This window comes from Mobula birostris, chromosome 1 (assembly GCF_030028105.1).
Source record: "Mobula birostris isolate sMobBir1 chromosome 1, sMobBir1.hap1, whole genome shotgun sequence".
NCBI lineage: Eukaryota > Metazoa > Chordata > Chondrichthyes > Myliobatiformes > Myliobatidae > Mobula > Mobula birostris.
This window is the reverse complement of record NC_092370.1, coordinates 88,789,963-88,805,777: the sequence shown is the minus strand read 5'-3', so window position 1 is coordinate 88,805,777 and position 15,815 is coordinate 88,789,963. Positions and strand designations below refer to the sequence as shown.

The following is a 15,815-nucleotide window of genomic DNA, read 5'->3' as shown; positions in this document are numbered from 1 at the left end:
TGAGTTACAGGAAAGTAAAAAACTTAATTGTACAGCAATACAGGAAAAACGAGTGCAACTCGATGAGTCAGGCAAGACCTGTGGAGAAAACAGTCCAATGAACAATTAACTTCTTGGATTGAGGCGCATTATCAAGAAGAAAAAGAAAAGGGATGCCAGTGATAGGTGGATTCAAGTGAGAGGGAGTGTGATAGAGAGGTAGGGAGAGGGAGTGGGAATGAAGTAAGAAGCTCAGAGGTGATAGGTGTAAATGCAAAGGCTGAGCAAGATGGAATCTGATAGGAGAGGATAGTGGATTATAGAATAAAGGGTTTGAGGTGAGGAGAGGAACCAGTGGGAGGAATGTGTGCATGGCAGTGGAGGGTAAAGAGATGGGGGCTGGTGGAATGAGAGGAACAAAAAGGGGGAACAGAGGTGTGAGATTATTGTGAGATGGAGAATTCAATATTCCTGCCATCAGGTTGGAGGTTACCAAGATGGAATCTGAAGTGCTGTTCCTCTAATCTGTGTCGAGTCTCAGTTTGGGCTAATAGTAACTCATTTTGCAGGTTAAGGAAAGTCATGAGGAATAGGATTGATGGGAGGTAGTATAGACTCAGTGGGTCAAATGGATGCCTATATCATAAGAAAATATGAAATAACTATAAGGTATGAACAGAATCAGATAAAGGTTGAAGGACCAGGTAAGAAGTGTATCCACTCACATAGTTCAAGAGGTTATCAACTCCTCCTCAAGTGGAAAATGGACAGGTAAAACAGCCCAAAATGCAATGATGCGTGTGCAGTAATTCTTTTCAGGAGAACCTGCCAGCCATTAGCATGATTTAGCGCATTGCTAACACACTTATAAAGAATGGTTTATAAAATGGTGGCACGCTCAGATGCAGTGGCTTCTACAGGGACAAGGAAAAGTGTCATTGTCTTCTTTAAACATATTTTTTCAATCCCAAACCCTGCTGGGCATTAAGAACTTAAATCAGTGAATTGCTCATTGGTGGAGAAACTGAAGGAGCTGAACTTGATGAGGATTGCGCTGCTGCCTGTGGCAGAGAGGCGTTGGAGGAATCGGTGCATGAAGGCAGTGTTCATTCTAACGGTGTTTGTCTTAGTTGCTTTTCTTGTGATGGCAAGACCTTGTTAGACATTGCTAATGTCAGTCTAATTCACTAATTTATTGGTGGATGGCAGGGGCATAATGAGGGCTAGGCCTCAAGCCATGGTGTTGCCTGTTTACTGCTGCCCAGGAGAGAGGCGTTGGAGCTGGCATGCTCCAGCAGAGTACTGTGGGCGCCAGTGGCATGGCATCCAAGCTGGAGTCAGTGCCCCCTCCCCCCACCCCCAGTGCCTGCTTGGCAGAAGACAAGCTGGATTGTGTTAGAATGCTGCAACATTCATGGACTTGGACAATTTTTTTTTGGTGTGACTGTATTTTATTGATATCTTATACTGTGCCTTGAAAAAGTATTGAGCCCCCCAACCCTTTGTTCACATAAGTGAGTATTACAACTAGGGAATCTGATCAATTTAACAAAGAATTTTTATTTGTGAATTACATACTTTCTTTTTTTCCCAGCAGAGCCCAAAATACAGGGAAAATTGTAAAGCATGAAAAAATACAAATTCAAAAACTGAAATGTCAGCAGTTCAAAAGTATTCATCCCCCTTTGTTCAGTACTTAGTTGAACCACCTCTCTCCGCTATTACAGTCAGTAGTCTTTTTGGATATATCTCTATTAGCATTGCACAATGCAATGGAACAAGATTTGTTCATTCCTCCTTGTAAAATTGCTCAAGTCAGTGTGCCAGGTCAGTTGGAGGTCTTGCCAGAGTTGTTTGATCAGTTAAGGACAGGACTCTGACTGGGTCATTTAAGAACATCAATTTTCTTCATTTGATGTTGCTCTGGCAGTGTGCTTTGTGTTGCTGAAGAGCATCTCCATAGCATGATGCTACCTCCACCTTATTTTATACCAGGAATGGCAGATGTGCAGTATTAGATTTATGCCACACGTATCAGTTAGTGTTGGGGCCAAGGATTTCCACTTTCGTCTCATCCAACCACAAGACCTTCTTCCAGATCATTATCGTATCTTTGAAGTGATGCTTTGCAAAGTGTTTATGGACAAGGATATGCTTCGGTTTTAGCCAGGATTTCTTCCTTGCCACTCGTCCACAAATACCCTTTTTGTGCAAGGCCTTAGAGATTGTGGAGCCACGAACATCATCTCCAGTTGCAGCCACTGACTTCTGTAGTTCATGCAGAATGACTGTTCACATCACAGTAACCACTCTTATAAGTGCCTTTCTTCTCCAGCAACTAATTTTAGCAGGGTGGCCTGACCTAGGCAGTGTGGCTGGGCAGATGGACTGCACTGAGCTCCGAGGTATGTTCCGTGCCTTTGAGATGGTCGTCTACTTTTTCCCAGATTTGTGCTTCTCTATTATCAGTTCCCTGAATTGTCTTGAATGCTCTTTTGTTTTCATTTTGGTTTCGTCTGTTGAAAATCTACCATACGGTTGGACATTACAGAGACAGGTGATATTTATTCTTATGAATTCATTGAAAACAGGTGATCCTCCAATTTCCTACATTAGCAAATTGGATGAGTTGGTAAGGTAATATACAGTATTACACCTGAGGAGAGTTAGCATAGTAATCACAAAGGGCATCAATACTGTTTCAGCCTCACAATTTTGGTCTTTAATTTTTAGTAATTTTTGGACAGGGTTTTAGAATTTTCCTTTTGATTTGACATGATGCATAATACTTTGTAAATTAGTTCAAAAATACTACTTCAGTATATTTTAAATATAGAAAATGAGACAGTAAAATGTGAAGATAATTGTGGGAGCTGAATACCTTTTCAAGGTATAGTATGTACTTGCTATCTTTTATGTGCAATATATGCCCTGTGCTGTGCATGGCTATTGGTACTGTGTTTTGCAGCTTGGCCTCGGAGTAATGCCATTTCATTTGGCTGTATTCATGTATGGTTGAATGACAATTAAACTTGTTTACCCACACCAATTGTCCAAAACAACTGAAGCCAAATATCTTAATAGTAAGCTCAAGCTAACTACTTTAAAGGTGTCAAATGGATTTGGCTTTTCAAAATTATAAATAGACAGAAAGGAAGCAGTTGTGAAAATTAATGACAATTCTGTGTGAAAATCAAGCAGTCCCAGCAAACCTCGAATGAATTTACACCCTCTCCCCGATAGCTCACAGCATCCCAGAACTGACCTTAGCCTCCAAAATAACCAATTTGGTTTAACATTTAACAAATACTTCATTCCCTTGAATAGATCAAGACTTTCATTACTTTCATGCCTCGTTTACTCACATAAATAAAATTCAACCCGAAACACATCAATAAAGGAGGTCGCTTGATTGTGTCAAACAGGTGCAAGCAATGAAGTCTTACTGTCTGGCTGAACAGCATTGTTATGCTTCCTGTGTGCATTAACAAGCTGCATTAACACAGGTGGCTTTACAGATCAGGAAAAAACCTTGATAGAGCTAAAATACTGTGTCCTTTAATAATCAACCATTTATTTTTTGTTTCCATGTTGTGTCCATAACCAATAAATAAAAAAAAGCAATTGACTTCCATCTGACTATTAGTGACTGCAGCTGCTCCTGAAAAACTGAATTACTTTATGTAGTAGGTCAGTTAATTGCAATTGAAAAGCAATGCTGTATTACTCAAATTCCTTAATTGCATCCAACAAAACGTTCAAAATTTGGCAGGCAAAGAATGACAGAACTAACAGCTTCAAATACTGTGATCAGTTACAGTGCAATGCAAAATGGTCAGATGATACTTAATACAGCTGTAGTTTCACAATTGGTTATGCATTCAACATGGATTCAAACAACTATGGTGAATGAGTATAGAATGACTTAGATGCAGCAAATTGGCATCTGTCCATCCTTAGTTAAAACTGACCCATAAAGCCCATCAAAATAACAACAGTGGGATAAAAACAAATCCATGCTTTGAGCTAGAAGAAACATTGATTCATTATTTTTTTTAAAACTGAAATTTTAAGATGTGCAGTTGTCTATTCAAGGAAACTTGGTTCATGAGTAGCACATATAACAGATGATTGAGGCAAACCTACTGGAAGCATGGTCAACCCAGGGTCGCCACCACTGCTTTTTTTTGCCCTTGGCTTTCTCTTTCTCTGGTTCTCCTAAAACAAAATAGGTCCAAACATTAATTTTGTCAAACAAAAGCAAAATGATCAGGTGGGTATGTCTGATATCAGCAGAGTTTACAACTCATGAGGTTTACACATGCCGAAACATGTTTACAAGGAATTTCATGCAAGAAAAAAAGTACTTTAGTAATACAAAGACAGTAACTATTGCACTTTTTGTCAGGACATTCATAATATGAATTATTTCCCCATTTCCAGAGTGGTTTCCCCCAGCATTATTTGTTTTTTAAATTATGAAATTGGTTCATGATATTTGGTTTTCTGCCAGATAGTTCAAACCATTTCATGTTTAGAACTTTTAAAATCAGCCAAACTACTGATAATTCTATATAATTAGAAAATATGCATGCAGTTTAATTTAAACTGAAAGGACATAGGATAAAGTAGCTGAATGTGTGTCAGAATGTGTGGAGTTGACAAATGTACTGGCATACTCCCTAGAGCCTGCCCAGTTGCCCTTTATTCCAGTATGTCTTTCCCCAAAAGAGGAACTCACTTTCACTGATCAACCTCTCTATCCCAGTCCAAACAAAGAACCTTCACATTATGTTTATCAACATTGTGGTAGGGTTTCAGATATGAACTGGTTGTGGCAAAAGATTCGTTTCATTCTAATCTGGTGCATTATCTAATGATAAAGGGATCTCACCTACCCCATGCATATTTATTACTGCTTTGTAATAGAGATCTCACATCCCCTAAATTATCAATGTATCAATCCTCAGTTAAAGATGCCCAAACACTTTTCTTTTTGACAATAAAAGGAAACACATATGAAAAAGATACACTACTCAATTCATCGGTACTTATTTCATAACTTGGCACCAGTGCAACTTGTTTTGCCTCTGGACAAATGTGAATCTGAGTATTCATTAATTACTGATATTAGCCTATTGATTACTGCTAGAAATTTGCATGACAGTTCCTTACTTTTTGTTTTAAAAGAGACATTGCCCATTGAAAGCCAACTGAAAAATTGCCTGCATTAAATGGGTAGCAAGGGAATGTTATTACAAATCCTTTCAATATTAGTCTATTTATAGTGGCAGTAATTGCTAGGCCTTTACTACTAATATATCATGCACTGGCAATGACAACTTAATAATAACAGGAAACAAATAATCATAAGGACTTTCCATAAAATGTAAGAAAAATATTTTAACTGAATAAAGTAAAGGCATCCGTTAGTCTTGCGAGACAATGGATCTGCGCCAGGGTGCAGGCCTGGGCAAGGTTGTATGGGAGACCAGCAGTTGCCCATGCTGCAAGTCTCCCCTCTCCACGACACCAATGTTGTCCAAGGGAAGGGCATTAGGACCCATACAGCTTGGCACCAGTGTCGCCGCAGAGCAATGTGTGATTAAATGCCTTGCTCAAGGACACAACATGTTGCCTCGGCTGGGGCTCGAACTCACGACCTTCAGGTAGCTAGTCCAATGCCTTAACCACTTGGCCACGTGCCCACTTTAACTGCATGTATATCAGTTAATGACGTTCCGAGAATAGATTGATAATGTTGAATTACAACCTGATATTTGTCTGAATGATGCAAAAATGAGAACTCATTTCTCCTTCCCTATTTCTAAGAATGGGATACAATTACTCTCTGCCTCACCTAACCACCAAACCGTCAGAGATGCACCATGCATAGTATCAACAGCAGACCACTAAATATAGGGGGCTTCCATCATACAAGTCCAGCCCTGTATCTGGTACTATTCCAGCAATAGTTGAAAACTTTAATTTTTCCTTCCACCAAATCTGGAAAGAAGATGGCAGTTTCCATGCTGTAAAACTCTATGAATCAACAACAGATTTGGGTGCAATGCTTGCATTAGATCCTTCTTAATTGCACTCTCTACTGAAGGTTAAAATGCCCCCCTAGTCGGGAACATTCTTTTATAGGTACTTTGGGACATTCTGATGTTGTGAAAGATGCTACAGCAATGAAAGAACTTTCAGGAACCCCAGCCAACAGCTAACCCAGATTCTTGAGGGGTATGGATAGGGTGAATGCACGTAGTGTATTTTTCCCCCAGGGAAGAACTAGAGGGTATAGTTTTAAGGTAAGAGCTGAAAGATTTAAGAGGATGGTGCATATTATGAATTGAACTGCCAGAGAAACAGGTTGAAGCAAGTAGAATAATAACATTTAAAAGATATTTGGATAGGAAAGGGTTAGAAGGCTATAGATGAAAAGCAAGCCAATGGAATCGGCTTGGTTGACACAGGTAAGTTGGGTCATAGAACTTATTTCCATACTGCATTGATCTGAAAACTGTAATGAAAATATAACAAAAAGGTTTTGCATCTATTGTTACAAAATTAAGCATTGAAAGAGTGGCTTCTGGAGGTGAACTATATATGTACACAGCCAAAGATGGAAACCAAAAAACTGATCTTCTTAATCAAAGTTTAAAAATGCAAAGTATGTTGATTTTGACAACCAACTGTTATGTTCAAGAAATACTGGATCAGTCATAAAGATGAGTAAATCATTCTTACTGCAAAAGTGTCTCTGAAATAGTCATAACATAATTATGGTCTGACTGCAGAATTATTCATTTATCAAAAAATCTCAATTGGAATTTCACCAATGAAATGATAATCTATCAAGTATAGAATTACTATCAACTTTATTACCTTTCTGGCTTACTTATTTTTGGGACTTGACCGCATTAGAGACACTTATTCTTTTAACCTGCAATCATGGCTGATCCACCTCAATCATCATCTCCTCTTCTGCTCAGTTACCCATAACCTCAATTCCTCGACCTGACTCCATTTTAAATATTTCTAATGAGCCAGCTCTACATTACTCTGTGGTAGAGAAATCCAGAGGGACCCCATCGTCTGCAAAAAGGAAGTCTTATTCTATCAGTTTTAAATTTGCAGATTAAGTCAGTGGAGCAATGTTAGCACTCATTTTGAGAGGACTAGAATATAAAAGCAAGGATGAATTGCTGAGGCTTTATAAAGCATTTGTGAGGCCTTACTTGGAGTATTGAAAGCAGTTTTGGGCCTCTTATGTAAGAAAGAATGCGCTGACATTTGAGATGGTTCAGAGGAGGTACCTGAGAATGAAAGGCTTATCATATGAGGGGCAATTGATGGATCTGGGCTGTTTCTTGCTGGAATTTAGAAGGATGATTGGGGGGGGGGAGATCTCATTGAAACATATTGAACTTTGAAAGGCCTAGATATGGTGGATATGGAGAGGATGTTTCCTATGGTCAGAGAGACTTGGACCAGAGTGTACAGCCTCAGAATAGAGGGATGTCCAATTATAATCTAGATGAAGAGGAATTTCTTTAGCCAGAGAATAGTGAATCTGTGGAATTGCGATGGGCGGCTGTGTGGAGGCCAGGTCATTGGTTGTATTTAAGGCGGAGGTTGATAGGTTCTTGATTAGTCAGGGTGTGAAAGGTTAGATTGCGAAGACAAGTAGACCTCTTTTATTGTCATTTAGTAATGCATGCATTAAGAAATGATACATTATTTCCTCCGGTGTGATATCACAAAGCACAGGACAGACCAAGACTGAAAAAACTGACAAAACCACATAATTGTAGCATATAGTTACAACAGTGCACAATACCATAACTTGATGAAGAAGTCCATGAACACAGTAAAAGTTCAAAGTCTCTCAAATGTCCCACATCTCAAGCAGATGGGAGAAGGAAGAAAAACCCTCCCTGCCATGCCGACCACAATCCAACTCTGAGTCATCCGAAAACTTCGAGTTCTGATCAGCTTCTGACACAGAGTATTGAGCGCCATCTCTGTCCGAACGATTCGACCTCCTTCTCGATCGCCAAAAGCAGGCAAGGCCGGGGATTTTGAGGCCTATCTGCCGAAAGATTCCTGACCACACAGTAACGACAACAGTGAACGGGCATTTCAGAAATTTCTCCAGATGTTCCTCTGTGCTTTCACGTCCATTCTCCATCGAATCAGAATTGTCCAAGGCCCCTATTTAACAGATACGATATCATTTTTCACCAGAGGGCTGCGCACACGCAGGCGCATCGCCATCTTCTCCTCCCACCTCCCAATTACCGGGAGAAAATGAGAGAAGAGATTGAGAGGGAAATGGATCAGCCATGATGAAATGTTGCAGCAGATTTGATGGACCAAATATCTTAATTCTGCTCAAAGAAGAAGAAATAAAATGTCTGATCTCTAATCATGAAACTATGTCCCTTTGTTTGAGATTGTCCCAAGTTCCTAAGTGATCCCTCTGCATGACCCAATTGGGAAGGACCACACTTGCCTGGTTCCATTCTTATCTAGAAAGACACAAGACTGCACATGCAGGATGACTCACTGAGTTCTTCCAGCAAATTGTTTTTTGCCCTACTGTTTTCTATCAGTGTCCCTACGTGCATCCACTATGGATCCAGTCTTGGCTCCTTTCCCATTTTTCATCTGTGCATGCACCTTGGCAACATCATTTTCAGACATAATGTCTGTTTTCACATGGATTCTGAGACTTCCCATCCTTAAATCACCACCAGCCCTCTTGTGCCTTCCAACTGCAAGTCTGCCTGGGCGACTAAAGATTTCCTCCAATGAAGCACTGGGAAGACCAAGGATTCGGCCTCATCAGCTGGCATACAATCACAAAGAAGGCAAGCCACTGGCTGTACTTCATTAGGAGTTTGAGCAGATTTGGTACATCACACCAAAGACATTTGCAAACGTATACACATACATGGTGGAGAGCATTCTGACTGGTTGCTTCACCACCTGGTATGGAAACTCCAATGCACAGGATCGAAAGATCGGGTTGTAGACTCAGTCAGCTCCCCATCATCAAGGATATCTTCAAAAAAGGATGTGCCTCAAGAAGGCAGCATCAACCATTAAGGAACTTCACCATCTAGGACATACCCTGTTTTCATTACTGCCATCATGGAGCAGGAAAACCCACATTCAACATTTTAGGCACACCTTCTACCCCTCCACCATCAGATTTCTGAATGGTCCATGAATCCATGAACACGACCTTGCCACTCCTCTTTTGCACTATTTATCTATTTTTGTAACTTGTAGTAATTTTCTTATGTCTTGCATTCAAGCCACAAAACGACAAATCTCACAATACACGGTATGTCAGTGATTCCAATTCTGACAGAGCTGCTGACGCACAGTTCCAACAACATGTGCTGTCTGTATGGAGTGTGCACCCTCTTCCTCTTTCCTCCAACATTCCAAAGACATGCAGTTAGTCGGTCAATTTTGCACTGTAAATTCCCCTGGGGTGCAGGCGTGAGGTAGAATCTGGGAGGAGTGGCTGGAATTGTGAGGAAAATGAAAAAAAGTGGGATTAGTGCAGATGGATGCCTAATGGTTGGTACAGACCTGCTGAGCCAGAGGGCCGGGCCCTGTGCTTTATGATGCTATAAATCCTTAACTAGTAACCTTATTCATCTAGAGTCATGGAACCATAGAATTATACAGCATGGAGACTGCTCTTTGGCCAGTCATGTCAATACTGGCATCACTAATCATTCCACACTAATCACATTACCCAGCAATTGCTCTGTAGCTTTCTATGCCCTTAAGCACTGATCTAAACAGTTCCGAAATGTTAGGAAAGTACGGGTGTCCACCACTTACTCAGGTCACCTCTACCAGTAACTACTTATACCTCTGTATTATCATCTGACACCGCCTTGTCTCAGCTTAGCCTCTGCTGAAACCTGCACCTCTTCCTTTGTTAGCTCTGGGTCAGCCTTTTCCAATTCAGTCCACATTGCCTCTCATCACGGCATCATCACCCTCCTCCCCATACAGAGGTTATCTGATACTTTGCTGACAGCGTCCTAACTCACACAAGTCTCGCTCACTCAGTATACTGGTTTGCATTGGTGCTTTTTTAAGCAATACCTTGATTTTTAAAAAAATCATCAGCTTCGTATCTCTTCATGGTTTTCATCCTGCACAGGGCTTTGTGGGTGGAGAATGGGAAAGTAGATGAAAGCAAACTGAGAACAACAAATAGGAAGCCTGCTTTACCTATTCTTTCCCGAATACCAATCGGGCCTTAACAGTACTTTGAATATGCCACACACACAAAATCTCTCCTGTTGCAAAATGTACTCAATAACATTACTTCATGTCACTCACAGGTACATTGCCCACTGACATCAATAACAATAAAAATACATAAAACATCCTTAATCCACTCCTCAGGTTTTCACAGTCCTCCAGTAAAGGTGATATGGTTTCTAACATTTGTAAATATTAGTTTCAAAAACAACCAGGGACCAAGATAAACAAACAATAAATTTGTTAGATAGTACGCTTCCAATAAAATATGTAGGAACTTTTTTTTTACTCTGCTAGATCATTGGTTATGTGTATAAAGTATATATGTTGACAGCATTCCAGTCAATAGCCAAGGGCATATTCTGGGAGCAACTCTCATGGATGTTGGATTATAATTGGTTTAGCCATGACTCCAACATAGAGATAAAAGGCCTCTTAATTGTCAATGAGACAGAGATGGCCTTTAACACATCGTTCCTGCAATGAAGATACAGTACTGTATTTACTCCTGTAAATGCCTGCAAAAATGAATTTCAATGTGGTATACGATGACATACAGTATAGGTACTTTGATAATAAATTTACTTTGATTTGACTTGAGGTATGTGCTCATATAAATTCAACTGTGCTTCAAATAACACATATCAAATACAAAACATTGTTGTTCACCCGCAGCTGTAATGAGCTGTCAAGATGTATAAATGATATTGGTCAATTGTAGAATTAAAATGCATGCAGCAGGCATGCATTCCATAGAATATGCTGAAATACCTTCATCATCATCATCTTCCTGCTTCACCTTATTACCCTGCGCATCAACTGACTGTGTCAAACTCAGCATTCTCTCTTTGCCTTTTTTATACTTCTGCTGTCTTGTTTTGATGCGATCCATCCTGTTTAGAGTAAATGATTTGTGTGTGAATGGAGCCTGAATAATTATACATTAGGTAATGATTCTTTAACCATAGAACCATAGAACACTACAGCACAGAAAACAGGCCATTCGGCCCTTCTAGTCTGTGCTGAAACTTTATTTCACTAGTCCCATTGACCTGCACCCAGTCCATAACCTTCCAGACCTCTCCCATCCATGAATCTATCCAATTTATTCTTAAAACTTAAGAGTGAGCCTGCATTTACCACATCAGATGGCAGCTTGTTCCATACTCCCACCACTCTCTGAGTAAAGAAGTTCCCCCTAAATCTTTCCCCTTTCACCTTAAAGCCACGTCCTCTCGTATTTATCTCTCCTAATCTAAGTGGAAAGAGCCTACTTGCATTTACTCTGTCTATACCCCTCATAATTTTGTAAACCTCTATCAAATCCCGCCTCATTCCTCTACGCTCCGAGGAATAAAGTCCTAACCTGTTCAATGTTTCCCTGTAACTCAACTTCTGAAGACCCGGCAACATCCTAGTAAATCTTCTCTGCACTCTTTCAATCTTACTGATATCCTTCCTATAGTTAGGTGACCAGAACTGCACACAATACTCCAAATTTGGCCTCACCAATGTCTTATACAACCTCACCATAACATCCTAACTCCTATACTCAATACTTTGATTTATGAATGCCAGGATGCCAAAAGCCTTCTTTACAACCCTGTCTACCTGTGATGCCACTTTCAGGGAATTATGTGTCTGAACTCCCAGATCCCTTTGTTCCTCTGCACTCCTCAGTGCCCTACCATTTACTGTGTATGTCCTAGCTTGATTTGTCCTTCTAAAATGCAACACCTCACACTTGTCTACATTAAATTCCATCTGCCATTTTCTGGCCCATTTGTCCTCTTGGTCCAGATCCCTCTGCAAGCTTTGAAAGCCTTCCTCGCTGTCCACAATGCCTCCAATCTTAGTGTCATCAGCAAACTTGCTGATCCAGTTTACCACATTATCATCTAGATCATTGATATAGACAACAAACAACAATGGTCCCAGCACAGATTCCTGAGGCACACAACTAGTCACAGGCCTCCAGTCTGAGAAGCAATTATCCACTACCACTCTCTGTCTTCTCCCACACAGCCAATTTTGAATCCAGTTTACAACCTCTCCATGGATACCTAATGTCTGAACTTTCTGAACTAACCTCCCATGTGGGACCTTGTCTAAGGCCTTACTAAACTCCATGTAGACAACATCCACAGCCTTTCCTTCATCTACTTTCTTGGTAACCTCCTCGAAAAACTCTACAAGGTTCGTTAAACACGACCTACCATGCACAAAGCCATGCTGACCATCCTTAATCAGCCCTTGGCTGTCGAAATACTTGTATATCCGATCTCTCAGAACACCTGCCAATAATTGACCTACTACCGATATCAGGCTCACCGGCCTGTAATTACCTGGTTTACTTTTGGAGCCTGTTTTAAACAACAGAACAATATTAGCTACCCTCCAATCCTCTGGCACCACACCCGTGGCTAAGGATATTTTAAATATTTCTGCCAGGGCCCCTGCAACTTCTACACTAGCCTCTCTCAAGGTCCGAGGAAATATCATGTCAGGCCCGGGGGATTTATCTACCTTTATTCACTGTAAGGCAGCAAGCACCTCCTCCTCCTCTTTAATCTCTATATGTTCCATGACACTACTTCTTGTTTTCCCTTCCTTCCATATATGCTATGCCAGTTTTCTGAGTAAATACTGATGCAAAAAAATTGTTTAAGGTCTCCCCCATCTCGTGAGGCTCCACACATAGACGACCACTCTGATCTTCTAGGGGACCAATTTTGTCCCTTACTATCCTTTTACTCTTAATATACTTGTAGAAACCCTTCGGGATTACTTTCACATTATCTGCCAAAGCAACCTCCTGTCTTCTTTTTGCCTTCCTGATTTCCCTCTTTAGTATTTTCTTACATTTTCTATACTCTTCAAGTACCTCATTTGTTCTTTGTTGCCTAAACCTGCTTTACACTTCTCTCTTTTTCTTAACCAGATCGCTAATATCCCTCGAAAACCAAGGTTCCCTATGCCTGTTAACTTTGCCTTTAATCCTGGCAGGAACATGCAAACTCTGCATTCTCAAAATTTCGCCTTTGAAGGCCTTCCACTTATTGAACACATCCTTGGCCAGAAAACAAATTATCCCAATCCACTCTTCTGAGATCCTTTCTCGTTTCCACAAAATTGGCCCTTCTCCAATTTAGAACCTCAACTCGAGGACCAGACCTATCCTTATCCATAATTAACTTGAAACTAATGACATTATGTTCACTGGACCCAAAATGTTCGCCTACACATACCTCTGTCACCTGACCTGTCTGGTTCCCTTATAGGAGATCAAGTATTGCATCCTCTCTCATAGGTACCTCTACATATTGATTTAGAAAACTTTCCTGAACATATTTGACAAACTCCAAGCCATCTAGCCCTTTCACAGTGTGGGAATCCCAGTCAATATGTGGAAAGTTAAAATCCTCTACTATTACAACCTTCTGTTTCTTACATCGGTCTGCTATCTCTCTACAGATTTGCTTCTCCAATTCTCTCTGACTATTGGGCAGTCTATAATACAACCCTATCAGTGTGGTCACACCTTTCCCGTTCCTCAGCTCCACCCATATGACCTCTGTAGACAAGCCCTCTGGGCTGTCCTGTCTACGCACAGCTGTGACATTCTCCCTGACTAGTAATGCCACTCCTCTCCCTCTATCACGCCTGAAACAACGGAACCCCAGAACATTAAGGTGCTAGTCCTGCCCCTGCTGCAACCAAGTCTCACTAATAGCAATAATGTCGTAATCCCACATGCCAATCCACACCGTAAACTCATCTGCCTTACCTACAATACTCCATGCATTGAAATAGATGCACCTGAGAACATTTCTATCATGTACAAACCTTAACTTTAACAAGCATTCAACAAGAAGTCATATAATTCTCTGGAAAGGTATACTCATACAAGGTATCACATAGAATGGCCTACTGTCTCTTGAGTTGGTCCATTGACTTCTTTTCCTCTTCGAGTCTAGCCTTCACAGCTTTTACAATTGTTGCTTGAAATAGTTCTGCACCTCTGTAACAATACATGAGGCATTTATAGAAAACAGAAAATTATTACCAAATAAAAGCTACACTTTAAATGCTTCTTTAAATAAAATATTGATCATTTGACACTAAATTGTTTCTTCCAAAAATGAAGAACTTTCAATACAGTCAATGGAAGAATGGCACAAACTAATTAAAAGCGGTTAGATTAATGAATGTTTATAGTAAAATGATAGATTTATAATGAGTTATCTTCAGTCCCATATTAATGTTAGAACTTACCTTGATGCAAGTATTTGAGCGGATTTTATGTCTGCCACTACGTGCAGGAAATAGTAACTCATAAAGACTCTCCTCTGTAGCAGTAGAAAGGAGAAACATATACTATCCCATATAATGCCTGCTTCACCACTCGGCAATGGGCATTTCTTAAGGTTCTCTGGAGGGGCTGTGGAAGAAAAATATTCTTTCAGCCCAGCAACAAATCAAAGTTGGTAAAGTGATTTGTTAATTTCATGTGTACTAGGGGACAGTGAAAAACTTTGTTTTGCAAGCTAACCATAGAGATGATTTCATCAGCTAAGTGCACTGAGGTAGTACAAGTATAAAGCAAGAACAGAATGCGAAGTAATATGTTACAGAGAAAGTGCAAACAGTAAGATACAAGGCCATAATGAGGTAGATTGTAATGATCATCGATTTATGCACTGCACTAAATCTTGCCCACTTTTAGATTCAGATTCATTTATTTCTCGCATGTACATCAAAACATAGAGTGAAATGTGTTATTAAATTTCACCAGAACATCTTTACTCTTAAAGATAAATGAATACATTTGAAATATGTAAGTTCCATGAACACTGATGAAATATTCAAACATTCCCTTTATTTCAAACTAAAGGATAACCAACACCAGTAATAAAGTCCTTCCCAAACTTCTGCTCGTAAGTGACGATCAAATTGGGTAAGGCACTGAACTGGTGTTGGTGAGGCCTCACCTAATTACAAACAGCACACCACAAACCAATTTCAACGATAATTTCAAATCATGATCAAAAGGAAATGGGCAACTGGAGCAACAGTTTTTCACTGAAAGTGATAAATATACAGGATACACTACAGAAAATGTGGTGGGATAAGGACATCTTAAAGAAATGAAAGAGTATCTACTTAACTGCTTGTCAGTTCATAGTATCCATTATAATCAAATCTGGCAATGTATTGGAAGTTGATTTTGCATGTGGGTCTCTGACTAACTTCTAAAAATTGTACGATTCCTTTGATAACCTCATTGACCACATTGATGTACTTTTGGAAATTAGGTTACAGAGATAGCGATTCCATTATTTGTAAACTAAATGATGCCATGTGACAATGTTCGTACAACTGAAAATACGTGTTTTAACTTTATATGGTCTGTGCTGCAGGATTAACATTGAAACTATTTTGGTGAATAGAGCACACACATTCATTCTTGTTTGTATGCAATAAAAGGAGATGTTGTAATATGGTGTGTCAGACTGAATCTCAACAGCTCTGGCTGG

The 15,815-nt window shown here is 40.0% G+C and overlaps 1 protein-coding gene across 2 annotated transcripts in view; it reads right to left on the bottom strand.

Moving 5' to 3' along the window:
- The window catches only part of LOC140198027 (piezo-type mechanosensitive ion channel component 2), an 835,978-nt gene that overhangs the window by 96,662 nt on the left and 723,501 nt on the right, over positions 1 to 15,815 (bottom strand). For both annotated transcript variants that reach the window (XM_072258850.1, XM_072258859.1), the window contains 4 exons: positions 14,554 to 14,719; positions 14,210 to 14,299; positions 11,050 to 11,171; positions 4,126 to 4,197 (listed from right to left, as the gene is read on the bottom strand). In XM_072258850.1, coding sequence (XP_072114951.1) covers positions 4,126 to 4,197; positions 11,050 to 11,171; positions 14,210 to 14,299; positions 14,554 to 14,719 — 450 coding nt within the window. The remainder of the gene's footprint in view (positions 1 to 4,125; positions 4,198 to 11,049; positions 11,172 to 14,209; positions 14,300 to 14,553; positions 14,720 to 15,815) is intronic.